The following is a 17507-nucleotide window of genomic DNA, read 5'->3' on the forward strand; positions in this document are numbered from 1 at the left end:
TTAGCACTTAGCCTATTATAAAACTTTTCTCAGTTCATGAGAACCAATACCATGGCAAGAGCTTCTAAAGAGTTGCTCTCGCGCCACTATGTTTGTTCTCGATCTTTTTCCTCATCCTCCTGCAACTATCTTCTCTGTAAATAACCTGCATAAGCATGGTATCCTTTGGTTTGTTCAAAATGTCATACTGGCCCCATTATTACCAAAAGCATATTCTCAAAAGGTAGATTTGTAGTCCAAATTGGCTTCATGCCTAGAGCTAATCTATAGGATTCCTGTTAGGCACCTAGTGTGGAACAAAGGATTGAGCATGTCAAGGTTTTTTTGAATATTGTCCCAATATAGTAGTAGTGTTTTTTTTTCGAACTGCGCAGGAGAAAAAAAAAGTATAGGAACACCACACACACCCACTCTAAAACTAAAACAGACGTGCCACAAACTGATCATGTAGTAGTGTAGTTCAAACATTAATATTTCCTTTCAGAACATCACAATCATGTCTATTCTTGTATTATTTCTTCCAAAATTCTTGTATTTTATCTCATGTGTATCATTCAAATTGAAACACCACTAGTACAAAGTTGGCCAGAACCAAAATATATCCAGCGTGCTAAAATTTTGAACTGAATCATATGCTGCCAAATCCTTTCTATATTTTGAGCAACTTTGTTGGGTAAGCTTAGGCACTCAGCGGAATGTTGCCTATAAACCTGAAATTTCAAAAAAAAATGTGGGAACGTGAACAGTTAATGTAGTCGAACTAGCAGCCATGTCCAGAACTGGGATATTCGTCCTTCATAGTGTTGAGTGAGCCATCAGCATTGGAACTTATAATCTTATCCATTGGACATTGTTTAGTCTAGTGATCCTTAGTCTATTGGCCTTTGTAATTATCCCAGATGACGACGTACGTCTAGATCTCAAATGATCCATTCCCCGAGGACCTTGTGGGTGGACCTCTCGTCTATCCGAAAAACCTAGAAGGCGGCAGTGGCCACACCGTGGCTGATCACGTGAAGGACATGAACCACTGAACATTATTGTCCTGTCGTGCAGCTTGTCCCCGCGAGGTACGTTATATTCCGTTCGGCCCCGTTTTCTTCTACTTACTTATTTTTAGCACCCGTCACATCGAATGTTTAGATACTAATTAGGAGTATTAAACGTAGACTATTTACAAAACCCATTATATAAGACGAATCTAAACGGCGAGACGAATCTATTAAGCCTAATTAGTCCATGATTTGACAATGTGTTGCTACATTAAATATTTGTTAATGATGGATTAATTAGGCTTAATTAGGCTTAATAGATTCGTCTCGCCGTTTAGATTCCACTTATGTAATGGGTTTTGTAAATAGTCTACGTTTAATACTCCTAATTAGTATCTAAACATTCGATGTGACACGTGCTAAAAATAAGACAGGGGAAGAAAACGCCCCACACTGGACAGCCTGGTCTCATCGAATTACCTTTACATCCATCAGTTATAAGGATAAACTATAGGGGTGTTCGGATACATCCTCATAATTTTAGTATCTGACACATCGGATGTTTGGATACTAATTAGGAGTATTAAATACAGTCTAATTACAAAACTAATTGCACAGATGGAGTCTAATTCGCGAGACGAATCTATTAAGTCTAATTAGTCCATGATTTGATAATGTGGTGCTACAGTAACCATTTGCTAATGATGGATTAATTAGGCTTAATAGATTCGTCTCGCGAATTAGTATAGGGATTTTGCAGTTAATTTTATAATTAGCTCATGTTTAGTCCTCCTAATTAACGTCCGAACATCTGATGTGACCCTCCTAAAGTTTAGCACCTCGTATCCAAACACCCCCTATATATGGTTATTCTGGTCGGAGAGCATCGTGGCCAATCACACAAACTCATTGAGTAGGGGTGTTTGGATACGAGGTGTTAAACTTTAACAGTGTCACGTCGGATGTTCGGATGCTAATTATGAGAACTAAACATGAGCTAATTATAAAACCAATTGCAGAACCCTGTGCTAATTCGCGAGACGAATCTATTAAGCCTAATTAATCCATCATTAGCAAATGGTTACTGTAGCACCACATTGTCAAATCATGGACTAATTAGGCTTAATAAATTCGTCTCGTGAATTACACTCCATCTGTGCAATTAGTTTTGTAATTAGCGTATGTTTAATGCTCCTAATTAGCATCCAAACATCCGATGTGACGGGTGTTAAACTTTAACACCTTATTGCCAAACAGGCCCTAAGGCTTCTAGAATGTTTGCTTGTTTGGTCACTCCAGTTGCCTCCTGTTCTATATATCAGGTTTCAAGAACACCAATAAGTAACGCATAGAGTATGTAGCTGATTACAACTTCTTCGAGTTTTTGATTGAACACTCTAGAATGTTAGAAGAAAAAAACTAACCATGTATGTTTCAATTGCCTCCAGTTTATGCAAATGATGGCTCAGCGTTCTCCTATACCATTTGATTGCGGCAGATTAATAAGATTTAGGAATGGCATGCACTGCGAAGGCTCAACTATGAGCCCAGGCGGCTCCGGTGCCAATCATGGCTTTTCCAAGAAGCCTGTGGTCAGTAGGTAGCAAGGACGGAATTAGACCAAGGCTGAAGCAAGGCCTAGCTTTGCTCACGATAAGATGGCAAATGTGTGGGGTCATGTCAACGGACTCTTGGTTTTCATGGACTGGCTGCGATCCTCATATGTAGATATCGAGCAAGCCGGACCACTCATCTCAGAGCATTTCCTCCTTGATAAGCTCATGCCAAAGCTGATAAAAATTGTAGACCTAGGATCCTCTTATCAGTCATTAGCAGAATAGCGTGCGCGCCCCTAGATAGCTATGTATGGTTATGGAAGCTTAATTAACGTATCAAATACACCTTGGCAAACTTACGCGTAGAAAGAAGAAATAACCATGTTATTGCAAAATAATGATGATATTTTTTGTGGACTATATATTTGATTATATTCAGGTGGTGTTTGGGAGGGGGCTAAACTTTAGCCCCACCATTTTTGCCAGATTTTAGCCCTCTCCTCCCAAACACCAGGGCTAAAATGGAGGGACTAAACTTTAGCCCCCCATAATCCATTAGCCCCTCCAAGGGATGCTAAAATGGACTAAAGGGGGCTAAAAGTATAGATTTCCATATGGGCCACCCGGCCCTAGCACGAAATGGCCCGGCACGAAATGGCCCGACGCCTGTTCTGTGCCGTCGTGCCGAACAGGCAGCCTAGGCCCGGCACGACGACCCTTTTTTAGTGCCGGGCCAGCACGGTGGCACGACAAGCACTAGCGTGCTAGTGCCGGACCAGGCACTAAAGGTCTTAATGACCACTCAAACTGATCAACACAACTTACACAAGTCATTCATCTATAAAAGAACAACATATTTTAACTTCAACAGATTAAAATCATATTAAACTTACTTCACAACATCACAACATCACAACATCACAGATCAACATCTCTCTACTTCAACTTCACAACATCACAGAGAGAGACAAGAGATTATAACTTATAAGTTTGAGCTGGTGCAATGGCTGCCTCATTAAAAACCTATCCAGGTAAAACTCACACCTCGTGAGAAAAAACCCTGGATAGGAAAAAAAGAGTACAACCCAGCTCAATCAAATTGTAGTTCTAAGACTTAAGTTATTACATGCCAGTGTTACACTTTTGAATTCTCAGCGGCATCTAGGTCCAAATTAGCAAAACTTTCCTCAAGTTCTTCATCCTCTACTAAGTTCTAAAGTCTTGCTTCTGCAGCCTCCCAATCCTTGACGCAAGAAAGCATCTCGACCGTCTTCGGTTTCAATCGACGCCACCTCTCCTCGATGATCCTGCCAGTAGTGCTGAAAATAGATTTTGATGAAACAGTGGAAATAGGAACAGAAAGAACATCTCTAGCTAAGATGGACAGAACTGGATAAGTTCTTTTGTGCTCATGCCATCAAGATAAGATGTTGAAGTTATCATCAAAATGGGTGACAGTGTCATTGTCCAAGTAGGTAGAGAGTTCATTGCCAATACCCATACCAGTTGCAGTAGTGCTTGCTGCTGCAGCAAAGCACTTGCAAATGACCTTCTAGACAAAGCAAGAGGCAAAGAGGGAGGAGGGATGGAGAAAGAAGTACCAGGGAGATCATGAATTCCAAAAGCAGATACACTAGAATCTGAAACAGTGGAAAAAATATCATCCCAAGCACTAGTTTTCTTACCAGAAGTGGATGGAGGTGGAGGAGTTTGCAATTTTACTGCACCAAACTTGTCATCATACAGTTTAAATGCAGTAGACAGTTCAGCTCTAACATCAGTGAAGTAAGCAGAATAATCAGTACCAGTAAGACTAGATAACAACCTGAGCACATTTTGAAAACCTTTCAATTTAGCTCTAGGGTCCAATATGAATGCAACATAATAAAGCATAGGAATGTCTCTCCAGTACTTAAGATAGTAATCTTTCATAGGAACAACAACATGCCTAAGCAATTCATCATTTTCATAATGTTTAAGATGCTTAGCAATCAAAATGAGCTGACGCAACATAAGTGGAGAGGTAGGATAATAAACACCAGATAGTGCAACAGTATAATTATAAAAGAGTTCAAAGAATGATAGCAAACTCTGTGCAATAGTCCAATGATCTTCTGTCAACAGTAAAGGATCTCTTTCACCCCTAGGATAGTTAGTCTCAATGAAAACATTAAATGTCTGTCTGTAAGGGAGCAAATGCTTGAGCATGAGATAAGTGGAGTTCCACCTGACTTCCATGTCCAAACAAAACTTTCTAGGACGAACATTCATAGCAAGACAAAATCTCTTAAATGCAGCAATGCGCTGATTAGAAGCATTGATGAAAGATATTGCAGATCTAAATGCATCTAGATATGGCTCAATCAGATTAATGGCAGATTTAACCATGAGATTGATGATATGACAAGCATAACGCTGATGTAAGAACAATGATCCAACATAAGCAGCTAATTTAGGACTAAGTTTCTCCATAGCAGTAGAATTAGCAGAGGCATTATCCAAAGTAACGGAAAACACCTTTGAAATCAAACCATACTCCTCTAGCACACTAGTCACACGGTCAGAAATGTTCTAACCAGAGTGAGATTCATCAATAAGCCTTAAACCAATTAACCTCTTCTCTAATTGCCAATCAGTATTAACATAATGAGCAACCACACTAAGGTAATCTTCCTTAGCATTACCAGACCAGATATCAGAAGTAATAGATACAGATGAAACAGCAACAAATGATTCAATAAGCTTAGCACGGCAATCAGTAAAGTACTTGCACATATCTCTAGTGGTTGATTGCGTAGAGACAGCAGAAAACCTAGGATTATGAGCAAGTTTAATATACTCTTCAAAAGCAGGAGATGCACCGAAACATAGAGGAAGATCTAGTCTAGCAATCAAACGACATAGTTGAGTACGAGCTACCTCAGCAGAGTAATCCCATTGACAGACAGAACCGTCAGGGTTGAAATGGATCAGAGACTGGGAATTACGAACCTTAGCCCTCCTGTTTGGGCATTTCTCAACATGCTTGTTGAGATGGCCAGTGCCAATGGAAGATCTAGCAGCATATATAATGCCACAATGATTACACTTGGCAGAGACCCTTACCTTCTTCCCATTGATAACCTTGAAGATCTTTTCAAAGTCCTTCCAGCACTTAGAAGTGGTGGAATGGGACCTCTTGGTACCACTGCTCACCATGTCTGGATCAGCATCAAGTGCTTCTTGATCAGCAGGTGGTGCTTCAGCATCAGCTATGTCGATTGGATTGACAGCGCTGCGACCGAAGAGCTCGTCCCGCTCTACCTCCATGTCACTCTCATCATCACCTCGCTGGCCCATCATCCGAAGCTCGTCGTTGATGGTGTGCTCCTGGAAATCATCGCCACCATCCATCACCGACGCTCTAGTCCCTCAACGGATCAACCTGCGAACACAAAACAAGAACGAATCAGTAGAAGAACACCAACAAATCAGTAGAAGAACACCAGCAGACAACAATGCAACGGCTTACCAACGAATTCGGAGCACTAGAGCGCACGAGATCAACGTACAACGGATCTAGAGCACCAGAGCTAGGGAGGAGCGAGAGGAGGCAACAGGACAATGGATAGAGGAGTGGGCGAGAGCGAGAGGTGGGGGAAGAAGATAACAACGCAACGGCTTACCAACGAATCCGGATCACCAGAGCGCACGGCAAGGTGAACTAACAACGGATCCGAACACCGGAACCAGGGAGGAGCGAGAGGAGGTGGGGGTTGGGGGAAGAAGATGACACACCAACGAATTAGTAGAAGAACACCAACAGACAACGATCGGGAGGCAAGGGGGGCCAGCGGCGCCGGTAGGCGGACGACGCCGGCTTTCGGTCGCCGGAGAGGGAGGAGACAAGAGGAGGCGGGGGTTGGGCGAAGAAGATGACACACCAACGAATCAATAGAATACCAACAGACAACGGTTGGGAGGCGAGGAGGGCTAGCGGCGCCGGTAGGCGGCCGACGCCGGCCTTCGATCGCCGGAGAGGGAAGAGACGAGAGGGGCAGAGGTGAGAGAGCGGAGGCGGAGAGGAGGAGAGCTAGAGGCGGCGAGCCGGTGAGGCGTGCGAGAGAGCGGAGGTGTCGTTGTCAAGATCAGCCGATCAGGACTTAGACTAGTAAATTTCTTTTATGCGCGTGAGCCTCAGATGGTTGCACGGGAGACACGGATTAGACTGGTTCGGGCAAAGGAAGCCCTACGTCCAGTATCGAGGATGTTCGTGTTGCCCGCGCGGGGATTCTGTAGTAGGGGGTTACAGATGGGTGAGAGAGGGACTGGTCCCAGGTCTCTTCAGTTTTCGTGTTCTAGGAGGAGTGTCGATCTCCCGGTCTGCCCATCCCCTCCCCCGGCTCTAGGTTCCTCCTTTTATATCGCAAAGGGGCCGGCCGGAGTTACAATTGGGACCGGGTAAAAGGCAAAGAGTAAGATGGTAAAAAAGGCCCGGCGTGGAGGAGGAGGGAGAGCCAAGGCGCTTGATGTCTTGCCGACCCTGAACGCGTGCCGCCGTGCATGCCGGGATGGGTGGTCGCCAGACGCCAAGTGTCGCCGCTCCCTGCAGATAGCTACTTCGGTGTTCGTAGGTTCCAGGTTAGGTCATGATGAGGCGGTTTCGTCGTCACCCCGCCGTCCGTTAGGGAGGACGGTGGATACCGCCGCCCTGGCGATAGCTTGTAGAGAGGGGGAGCTTCACGCCTGTACTGCCGTTCGCGCGGGGCCTGAGGGCGTGCGGGACCCGAGGACGGGGCCGCTCCCTGCTTCGCTCCGGTCGCCGCAGGTCATGAGTACCCTGCGACGAATAGAAACCGGCCGCCGGCACTGTAGCTCGCACAGGCCGGTCGTGCACGGGTACTTGCGCTGGGTTGCGTGAGGGGTGCGGTCGCCCTGTGTTCTGCCAGCTCTGCGGCGTATTTATGGTGAGGCCGACGGGGGGACCCACAGGATTTTGTCCTATTTACGTGGATCGTATCCGAGGGGGATTCTGACCCCGTGGCCCTCAACGCGCCTGACTCTTTCGCTCGGGGTCGGGCGAGGCGGAACTTGCGCGGTACAGGGTCGGACGCTCCCGACCCTGGGGTTACAGTCAGGCAAGGCGGAGGCCTCGTGAAGGGAGGTCGGGCGCTCCCGACCCTGATGCCTGGGTCGGGCGAGGCGATGATTTGATCATGCTTTGGTGGGCCTGGGCCTTTATGTTTGTTTCCTTAAGCAGCGTATTAGGGGGTCGTTAATAGTTCCCCCCAACAGTAGCCCCCGAGCCTGTGGTGGAGCAGGAGTGCTCCTCCGGAGGCTCCTTTCGCTGTTTGCCGTCGGTTCTTGTATCATAGCGTGCTTGTTTCGTTCTTCGCCATGCTCGAGAGAACCTGTCAGTTTATGACCACGCGTGTGGTAGTTTTTGCGAGGCTAGCCCCCGAGCTCCTGCTCGTTGCAGGAAACCGATCGGTAGGCCAGGTCGACTTTTTGATCGTTGCCCCTCAAGCGTCTGTTCGCTAGGACGGAGGGGTTGAGCCGGGCCACATTATCCGCGTAGGACAAACCGTGGTGCTCATTTGAGCTGCAAACGGGTAAGTTCGAGTGGAGTCCCGGTCCCTGTTCGGGGGGGTCCGGCTCGGGCCAAGCTGGTGGCGTACTCCAATTTCCCGTCAGTCAGTCCATATAGTTCTCGGATCCGTTCGACCGGATCCGAGGGCTCGCTGCCTTTCCCCGTGGAAAAACCATGAACCTTACACTGAGCGGGACTCAAACGTGAGGTTGGGGCGCCCTTGGCGTTCGCTCGCCCGGGTGTTGGCCGCTAGCGGGCCCGCCCCTTCTCACCCCTTGCTCGGGGATGTCCTGGGGCAGCTGTCGAACCCGTGTTGGGCCAGCTTTCGAACCCCTGGACCGTATTGGGCCGTAGGGGCGTTTTCAGCCCCGTATCCCTTTCTTACCTCCCTGTGGGCGTTGGACCGGAGTGGAGCGGTTGATGTGCCAGGGCCGATCGTGGGGAGCGTCGTGGGCGCAAAGCCCGGGGAGTGGAGCTATGGAAGCGTCGTCCCGCGGATCGAGGAAGATAGGATGTTTCTCCGCGGCCGATCGTGCGCGCGATTTTCGAAAGGAAACGGGCGTGGCGGGGGCGTACCTGGCGCCGCACTTATGGCGGCCGGGGCGTCGGTTTGGCTTCCCCGGTACTCTTCCTATAAAAGCAGGAACACGCCGCGCCGGTTCCTCTCCTTTCGCGCTCAAGCCTTCTTGCCTTCCCAGCTCTCCTGCGCTCGCCTTGTTCGCCTCGTTCCCGTTGCCACTTGCCGCGCGTTTCGTCTTCGCCTTCGTCGGTCTCCTTCCTTCTTCGGTGATGGCTTCCTGGGGAGTCTCCCACTTCACCGCCAGTCGCGCCGAAGGTCTGGTGCGAAAGGGGCTCCTCTGCGAGAGGACGGCGGCGGACGAGTGGAGGCTGCCCGCCGGCTACGTCGTCTCCTTCGCCCATTTCCACGAGCGGGGATTCGCCTCCCCTCCAAGCCGTTTCTTCCGCGGGCTCCTCCACTACTACGGGCTCGAGCTCCAGCATCTCAACCCCAATGGGATTCAGCATATTGCGGCGTTCGTCGCGTTGTGTGAGGGATTCCTGGGGATTGAGCCCCACTTCGAGCTGTGGAAGTACTTCTTCACGGTGAGCCTGTACCAGAAGGCGGGGAAGGTCGGGAGCTAGCAGCGATCGCCTCCAGTGCCGATCGGGTGCGCCGGGATCCACCTCCGTCATACTCGCTCCAAGGAGTATATGACGGTGAAGACCTCGGTGTCCCACAAGGGGTGGCACAATCAGTGGTTCTACGTGAAGAACTACCCGATCTCCCCCCTGCCGGCGTTCTCCGGCCGTACCATCGACGCAGCGCCCGACGTGTGGGCGTACGGGCCGGTGGAGAAGGAGAAGAGGAAGATCTCCGACCTGCTGCAGGCCATTGGGCAGCTGAAGCGGGAGGGGCTCACCGGCGCCGGGGTCATCGGTGCGTACCACGCCCAGCGGGTGGCACCGCTGATGCTCCGGGCGCGGCCGCTCGGCGTCATGTCTCCCGACATGCCGACCAAGGGCTCCGTCCTGGCGACGGGCGCGCTCGCCGCCTCCGAGATCCGGCAACGACTTCGGGAGGCGCTGGAGGACAAGGATGTCGACTACCCGATCCCCGGCCGCCGATGCGCCCGGAGCCAGGCTCCATAGACCTGGTAAGGGATTTGGGTCGCCACCTCTTCCTTCTGCCGTCGCGTCGTTTTGTTGCTCTTATGCGGGTCCTCCTTTGCGTTTCGCAGGGCATGCTGACCCGGGTCGCGGACTCCCTCCCGCCGGTGCCGGAGGATGCCGCGCGGAGGGCTCGCAACCGTCTCCAGGCCGAGAAGGACAAATGCCGTAAGGACAAGGAGACGGAGAGGCGGCGAAAGAAGGCCGCCAAGGAGCTCCAGCGACGGCGGAGAGGGATGGTCACGTCCGACGACGACGACGACGACGAAGAAGACGAAGAAGAAGAAGGAGAAGAAGAAGAGGAGGAGGAAGAGGAGGAGGAAGAGGAGGAAGTGGAACTGTTTGCCCCCCGTTCGGGGGCTTTAGTGATTCGTGACGCGCCCCCACAGACGGCGGCAGGGGGTGCGGCGGCAGGAGCGTCCGTGCGGGATCCGGCTCCCCCCGGTCCTGGGGCCGTGCCTCAGGGGCCAGCGCAGCGCGTGCTCGCGGAGCCTGCGCGGACCGCTCCTCAAGGGGCGACGCAGGGCGTCCCCCGGGGGTCGGCACAGGACCTCCCCCAGGGAGGGACGCGGGGCGCCCCTTCGGGGTCGTCCCAGGGCCTCCCCCAGGAGCAGGCGCGGGGTGCTCCCTTGGCGCCGGCGAGGGATGTCGCCCCGGCGCCGAGCCGGAGCGCCCCTCAGGGGCCTTCAGAGCCCGCCCCTGCCGCAGTCTCGGGTCCAGCGCGGGGCGCCCCCCAGGAGTCCGCTCGGGGGGCTCCTCGGGGGTCTGTGGGGGCTGCCCCCGCCGTCGCGCCTGCTGGCGGAGGGCAACAAGGTGGAGACAAGCAGCCACGGCCGGATGCCCCGGGGTCGGCGTCCGGCTCGGAGTCGAAACGCGCGCGCCGTCCCTGCGCTTCGAGGGCGTAAGTTGATTCTCCCCACACGTCATCCTTTGTTTCTCCTTTCGTATGCTTCTGTTTGACGCCTAACTGTTGACGTTGCAGCACTTCTCCCCGCGGCGTCACCCTGCGGCTGGCGCCCAAGAAGATGCTGCGGACGTCGTCCTCCTCCGGGGGGCAGGCCGCCACCCCGCCAGCGGCGACTGGCGGGGTTCCTGGCGTGGCCACAAGTCCCCCGGCGGAGGTGGCCGCTGAGGAGCCGGTCGTCGGGACGGCGGCGAGGTCAGCCGCAGGAGGGGGAGCAGACCCCACTCCGCCTGCGGCCCCATCGGTCGTCCTTCCGGCTCAGGTCGCGATTCCCCCGGGCCCGCAAGCCGGGGAGGTGATCGACCTCGACGCCGACGAGGCGGAGGAGGCGGAGACGGCGGTGGGCAGGGCGGAAGCCCCCGCTGCTGTGGCGGGGTCAGAGGCAGAGGGGGCGCTGGCTCCCGAGGGTGCGGCGGCGGTGAAGGAACCGGTGTTGGAGGCTGAGGTCTCCATTCCGGTTGCTCCCACGAGGGTGCTTCCGGCGGCCGAGACGGAGGTGCCCACAGAGGTGCCGTCGGCGGCCGTGGTGGCGACGGGTGTGCAGGCGCCGGAGCCGTCGGCGGATCCGGGGATTTCTGGCGTCGTAATGTCGTCATCGACGACGATGTCAGAGTCGGGCCTTGTTCCGCCCTCGGCTTCCTCCGTCCCCGGGGCGTGGAGAGGGCACATCCTCCGCTGGACGTCCCGCGACGACCCGCCGCGGCGCCTCTACGCACTGGATGATGCCGCCGAGTGGCAGAAGTGGCAGGTGGTGCATGGCGGCGTCGCCCAGGCTCAGGCGGCGCTGACCTCGGCGTTAGGAGCTTTGGACAACACCGTGGTCCCTGGCAACCAGGTATGTTTGTTTCTGCCGCTCGGTGATGAGCTCCTTTATTTTTGCTTTTTTGTCTTACCGTCATGCTGCTTTGCAGGCTCTTCAGGAGGCCAGCCTGGAGAAATCCGACTTCCTCCGGCGGCAGCGGAACCTCTGGGAGCACTATAACACCGAGAGGGAGCGTTCCAGGAGTCTGGCCCTGCAGCTCGGTGCCGCCCAGGGGGCCATTCGCGATCTGGAGGGGCGCGAGCAGGCGGCGCTAGAGGGGGCGCGGCGTGCCGAGGCCAAGCTCCAGGCCGTCGCGGAGAAGGCCCGCCTCGACCTTGAGGAGTTCCAGGCTGCTATGGAAATGGCGCGCCGTGACGCCGAGGGGCTAAGAGCCGCTGCTACCGAGCGGGCCCGCCGAGACGCCGAGGAACTAGCGCGGCTGAGGGGGGAGAATGGAGCCCTTCGTGCGGAATGCGACCAATTCCGTTTGCAGGTGCACGGGCTCCAGACCGCCGTGTCCCTCAGTGCCGACCGGGAACGCGAGCTGAAGGCCCAGGCCGACGGTGAGGCTCTTTCTGCTTCTGTATTTCTGTGTCATTGGTGTTTCGTTTCCTTTAACTTGGTGAGGTTTCTTGATCGGCTCCTGCAGAGGACATTGCCAGGTTGCGGGTTTTGCTCGACGAGGAGCGCGGCGAGCACGGCGCCTTACGGGATGCGGTCCGCGTCGTCTGCGAGGACTTCGGCGTCGCTCGGGAAGAAGGGTCGAGCTCGCTGCCGGCCCGTGTTCTTGAAGTGCGCCGTCGCCGTCGTGAGATTGCCGTGGACGCGCTTCACCTTGGTGTGCGGCGCGCCTTCGGGGTCTTCGGCTCTCACTATGCCGACATTAACTTTGTCGGGATGAGTGAGGGGTACTGCGCCGGCTACACCGACGCCGAGCTGGACGAGATCGACTCCGTGGTGACTGCGCCGGCGGAGGCCCTCGCGAAGCTTCTAGAGGATGAAGCCGTTCCCCCTGCCGACCCTGAAGCCGCTCCTGCCGGTCTCGAGGCCCCTGCCGCCGCCGACCTTGAAGCCGACGCTCCTGTTGACCCCGAAGCCGCCGCTTCAGCCGACCCCGGGACTACTGCTCCAGCCGACCCTCCTGTCAATTAGCTGTACCGGGCTTGTGCCCAAAAAACGTTTGTATTTAAGTCAGTCGTCTTGAACTTGTTTGCGCTGGCCATATGGGCCTGTTCTTATGACTTTTTATTTTGTGCTAAGGAAACCGTTTCCCTTTGTTATTCCTTTGGTTTTTGAAAGCGTTCGGATGCGTTGCCGGGCGTGTCAGTAAGTTTTTGATGAGCGAAGGTACCGTAGCCGCTGGGGCATAGGCTTTTTCGCAGTCCGATCGCAACTTGGCTGAGTACCGTTCATGCATCCTTATCTTTTTTGCGTCCAAAGGTTTTCGAAAGGGAGTGTCCGGTTTTTGAAAGAAGAAAAACGTTTTTCTTTTTAGCGGTGCCCAGCGGCTGGGGTTGGGACCCCTGATAGCCCCCGAGGGGTGTTCGATCCTGGGGCCAGGCCAGGGTCGGATACCCCTGAGCTCAAAAGAAAAGGCCTTCTTGTTTCGTGAAGGTCAAAACTGGTAGCCCCCGAGGGGTATGCGACCTTGGGACGAGGCCAGGGTCGGATACCCCTGAGCTTAAACGAAAAGACCTGAGCCAAGGTGGCTCAGGGTTTCTTTTTAGCAGAAGAACAAAACTGGTAGCCCCTGAGGGGTATGCGACCTTGGAACGAGGCCAGGGTCGGATACCCCTGAGCTTAAGCGAAAACGGGGGCAAGGTTATATATAACTTATAAACGAGAGCTATGGGTAGAAGCGCCTTAGCTGTTCTATGTTCCAGGTGTTGCTGAAGATTTGCCCATCGGGAGTTGCCAGCTTGTAGGTGCCTGGCCGTAGCACCTGTGCGATGATGAACGGGCCTTCCCATGGGGGAGTCAACTTGTGCCGACCCCTGTTGTCTTGGACGAGGCGGAGCACTAGATCTCCAACGTTGAAGGCGCGGCCTTGTATTTTGCGGCTGTGGTAACGCCGTAGGGCCTGCTGGTACTTAGCCGAGTGTAGGAGGGCTACATCTCGTGCTTCGTCGAGTTGGTCTTGCGCGTCCTCGAGCGACGCCTGGTTTCCCTGTTCGTCGTATGCTTTGACCCTTGGTGACCCGTACTCCAAGTCGGTGGGCAGGATGGCCTCGGACCCGTAAACCATGAAGAACGGGGTGAATCCTGTCGCCCGGCTGGGGGTCGTCCTCAGGCTCCAGAGGACTGCTGGGAGTTCCGCAACCCATCGTCCGCCGAACTTTTTAAGGCGGTCGAAGATCCGTGGCTTGAGACCCTGAAGTATCATGCCGTTGGCTCGTTCGACTTGCCCGTTCGTGCGGGGGTGCGCAACTGCCGCCCAATCCACTTGAATGTGGTGGTCGTCGCAGAACTGGAGGAATCTTTTTCCGGTGAATTACGTACCGTTGTCGGTTATGATGGAGTTCGGGATCCCGAAGCGGTGGATGATGTCGGTGAAGAATTGTACCGCCTGCTCGGACTTGATTTGCGCCACAGGCCTTGCTTCGATCCATTTGGAAAACTTGTCGACAGCGACGAGTAGGTGGGTGAAGCCCCCGGGCGCCCTTTTGAAGGGTCCAACGAGATCCAGCCCCCAGACCGCGAACGGCCACGTGATGGGGATGGTTTGTAATGCCTGCGCGGGCAGATGGGTTTGACGGGCAAAGAATTGGCATCCTTCGCAAGTGCGGACTACCTGGGTAGCATCCGCGACCGCGGTTGGCCAGTAGAAACCTTGCCGGAAAGCATTGCCCACAAGCGTCCTTGGCGCAGCGTGATGACCGCAAGCCCCGGCGTGGATGTCCTGGATCAGCGCCTTTCCCTGCTCGATCGGGATGCAGCGCTGGAGGATCCCCGTGTGGCTTCGCTTGTAAAGCTCCTGGTCGATGATGGTGAAGGATTTCGCACGGCGCGTGATCCTGCGGGCTTCGGTCTTGTCAGTGGGGAGCGCGTCGTGGATAAGGTACTCGAGGTACGGGGCTCTCCAATCGGTCGGGGGGTCGGTCCCTGGTGCGGGGCCCGCCTCGATTTCCATAACCTCGGGGTTGGTGTTCGGGTCCAGGATAGGTGGCGTATTGCCGACCTCTCCTGGCTCGGATCCCGACCCCAAGGCTGGGCATGCCTCGCCGACCCCTGCTGGCTCCGGGTAACGGATCGAAGGCTCCAGCTGGTCGCTAATGAAGACGCCGTCGGGGACGGGCATCCGGCCGGACGCCGCCTTTGCGAGCTCGTCGGCGGCTTCGTTGAAGCGCCTTGCGACGTGGCTGAGCTCCAACCCGTCGAACTTGTCCTCGAGCTTACGTACCTCGTCGCAGTAGGCGGCCATTTTTGGATCATGGCAGCTCCATTCTTTCATGACCTGTTCGACGACCAACTGGGAATCGCCTCGGACGTCTAGTCGACGGATGCCCAGCTCGATGGCGATGCGAAGCCCGTTGAGAAGGGCTTCATACTCAGCGACATTGTTGGATGCAGGAAAATGGAGGCGAATCATGTACCTTATGCGTACGCCCAGCGGAGAGACGAAAACGAGGCCTGCTCCGGCGCGGGCCCTCATCAGCGACCCGTCGAAGTACAGCGTCCAATACTCCTGCTCCTCTGTCGCCGGCGGTGTTTGTATCTCTGTCCATTCGGCCACAAAATCGGCAAGTACCTGGGATTTGATGGCGGCGCGGGGGACGTAGGTGATACCCTGGTCCATAAGCTCAACCGCCCATTTCGCGATCCTCCCTGTTGCATTTGGGTTCCGGATTACTTCACCAAGCGGGAATGAAGAGACGACCGTTACCGGGTGGGAGGTGAAGTAGTGACGCAGCTTCCTCTTCGTGATGAGGACGGCGTAGACGAGCTTCTGGATCTGCGGGTATCGTGACTTGGATTCGGACAACACCTCGCTGATGAAGTACACCGGGCGTTGCACCTTAAGAGCATGCCCCTCCTCCTCCCGCTCCACCACTAGGGCCGCGCTGACCACCTGGGTGGTCGCCGTGACATAGAGTAGAAGGATCTCGCCGTCGGCCGGGGGAACCAGGATTGGGGCCTTCGTCAGGAGGTCCTTGAGCCGGTCAAGCGCCTCCTGCGCCTCGCTGGTCCACTCGAAGCGGTCGGATTTCTTCAGGAGCCGATAAAGGGGAAGTCCTCGCTCGCCGAGGCGCGAGATGAAGCGGCTTAGGGATGCTAAGCATCCCATGACTCGCTGCACCCCCTTCATGTTCCGGATCGGCCCCATGTCGTTGATGGCCGCTATCTTCTCCGGGTTCACCTCGATGCCGCGCACGGAGACGATGAAGCCTAGCAGCATGCCCCTTGGGACCCCGAACACGCATTTTTCGGGGTTAAGCTTGATGCGCTTGTCCCTTAGCCTTTCGAAGGCTAGCTCCAGGTCGGGAACGAGCCGATCGCTCTTTCTGGATTTGACAACGATGTCGTCGACGTAGGCCTCAACGGTCCGCCCGATGAGGTCTCCGAAGCACTTGAGCATACATCGCTGGAAGGTAGCCCCCGTGTTTTTGAGGCCGAACGGCATCTTAACATAGCAGTAGGGGCCAAAGGGAGTGATGAAGGAGGTGGCAAGCTTGTCGGCCTCTTTCATCGCAATCTGGTGATAGCTGGAGTATGCGTCGAGGAAACTGAGAGTTTCGCACCCAGCCGTTGAGTCGACTATTTGATCTATACGTGGCAAAGGGAACGGATCCTTCGGACACGCTTTGTTGAGACCGGTATAATCGACACACATTCTCCATTTCCCATTCTTTTTCGGCACAAGAACAGGATTGGCCAACCACTCGGGGTGGTGTACTTCCTTGATGAAGCCGGCCGCCAGGAGCTTCTCGAGCTCTTCACCAATGGCCCTGCGCCTTTCTTCGTCGAAACGGCGCAAGCCCTGCTTCACCGGTTTAGAGCCGGCCCTGATGTTCAGGGAATGCTCGGCGACTTCTCTCGGGATGCCTGGCATGTCCGAGGGCTTCCACGCAAAGACATCGCTGTTTGCGCGGAGGAAGCCGACGAGCGCGCTTTCCTATTTGGGGGATAGGGCTGCGCTGATCCTCACCACCCCTCCATTGGAACAACCGGGATTGAGGGGGACTTCTTTGATACCTTCGGTGGGCTCGAAGGAGGTTCCTGACTGCTTGGCGTCGGGCCGGTCCTCAACTGTTTCCTCAAGCTGGGCCACCATGTCGCCCGAGACGGTGACAGCCGCGACGTACTCGCAGCACTCGACGTCGCACTCGTAAGCCTTCTGGAAGGTCGTGCCGACGGTGATGACTCCGTTGGGTCCTGGCAGCTTGAGCTTGAGGTAGGTGTAGTTGGGGATTGCCATGAACTTCGCATAGCATGGGCGGCCCAAGATGGCGTGGTAGGTTCCGCGAAAGCCCACCACCTCGAAGGTGAGGACCTCCTTCCTGTAGTTGGAAGGGGTCCCAAACGTGACGGGCAGGTCGATCTGCCCGAGGGGCGTTGCCTGCTTCCCTGGCACGACGCCATGGAAGGGAGCCTTGCTAGGACGGAGACGGGAGCGGTCGATCCCCATGGCGTCGAGGGTCTCAGCGTAGAGGAGGTTGAGGCCGCTGCCCCCATCCATGAGTACCTTGGTGAGACGCGTAGTGCCGACGATGGGGTCGACGACTAGTGGGTAGCGCCCCGGGTGCCGGACGCGTCCGGGGTGGTCGGACCGGTCGAATGTGATGGCCGGCGCGGACCAGTCGAGGAAGGCCGGGGTCGCGGGCTTAGCCGCATAGATCTCCCGGCGCTCCAGCTTCTATTGGCGCTTGGTGTCGTACGCTGCGGACCCCCCGAAGATCATGAAGCAGCCGTCCACCTTAGGAAAGCCGTCTTCCTTCTCCTCGTCACCCTTCCTTTC

At 54.8% G+C, this 17507-nt stretch overlaps 2 protein-coding genes across 2 annotated transcripts; both read right to left on the bottom strand.

The window, feature by feature from the left end:
- Positions 1-13397: 13397 nt before the first annotated feature.
- LOC117860387 (uncharacterized) lies at positions 13398-14972 on the bottom strand. The gene is made up of 4 exons (XM_034743662.2): positions 14778-14972; positions 14230-14738; positions 13665-14043; positions 13398-13418 (listed from the first exon to the last, which is right to left on the bottom strand). Exons 1-4 carry the CDS (start codon positions 14970-14972, stop codon positions 13398-13400), a joined length of 1104 nt encoding a protein of 367 aa, XP_034599553.2.
- A 1374-nt stretch (positions 14973-16346) lies between these two features.
- LOC117860605 (uncharacterized) lies at positions 16347-17228 on the bottom strand. Its single transcript, XM_034743935.2, has one exon. It carries the CDS (start codon positions 17226-17228, stop codon positions 16665-16667), a length of 564 nt encoding a protein of 187 aa, XP_034599826.1. The 3' UTR covers positions 16347-16664.
- Positions 17229-17507: the final 279 nt, after the last annotated feature.

Source organism: Setaria viridis, chromosome 6 (assembly GCF_005286985.2).
Source record: "Setaria viridis chromosome 6, Setaria_viridis_v4.0, whole genome shotgun sequence".
Classification (NCBI taxonomy): Eukaryota; Viridiplantae; Streptophyta; class Magnoliopsida; order Poales; family Poaceae; genus Setaria; species Setaria viridis.

Bases quoted from the DNA above. Each gene is read 5' to 3' on its own strand.
- LOC117860387 (XM_034743662.2), bottom strand. From the start codon at position 14,972: ATGGCCGCCTACTGCGACGAGGTACGTAAGCTCGAGGACAAGTTCGAC. The intron at 14,044-14,229 runs CGTTGGACCCTT...CAACGGTACGTA, and splicing joins GCGGTCTGGGGGCTGGATCT to ATTCACCGGAAAAAGATTCC. The intron at 13,419-13,664 runs GTAGCCCTCCTA...AACATAGAACAG, and splicing joins AACTCGACGAAGCACGAGAT to CTAAGGCGCTTCTACCCATA.
- LOC117860605 (XM_034743935.2), bottom strand. From the start codon at position 17,228: ATGGATGGGGGCAGCGGCCTCAACCTCCTCTACGCTGAGACCCTCGAC.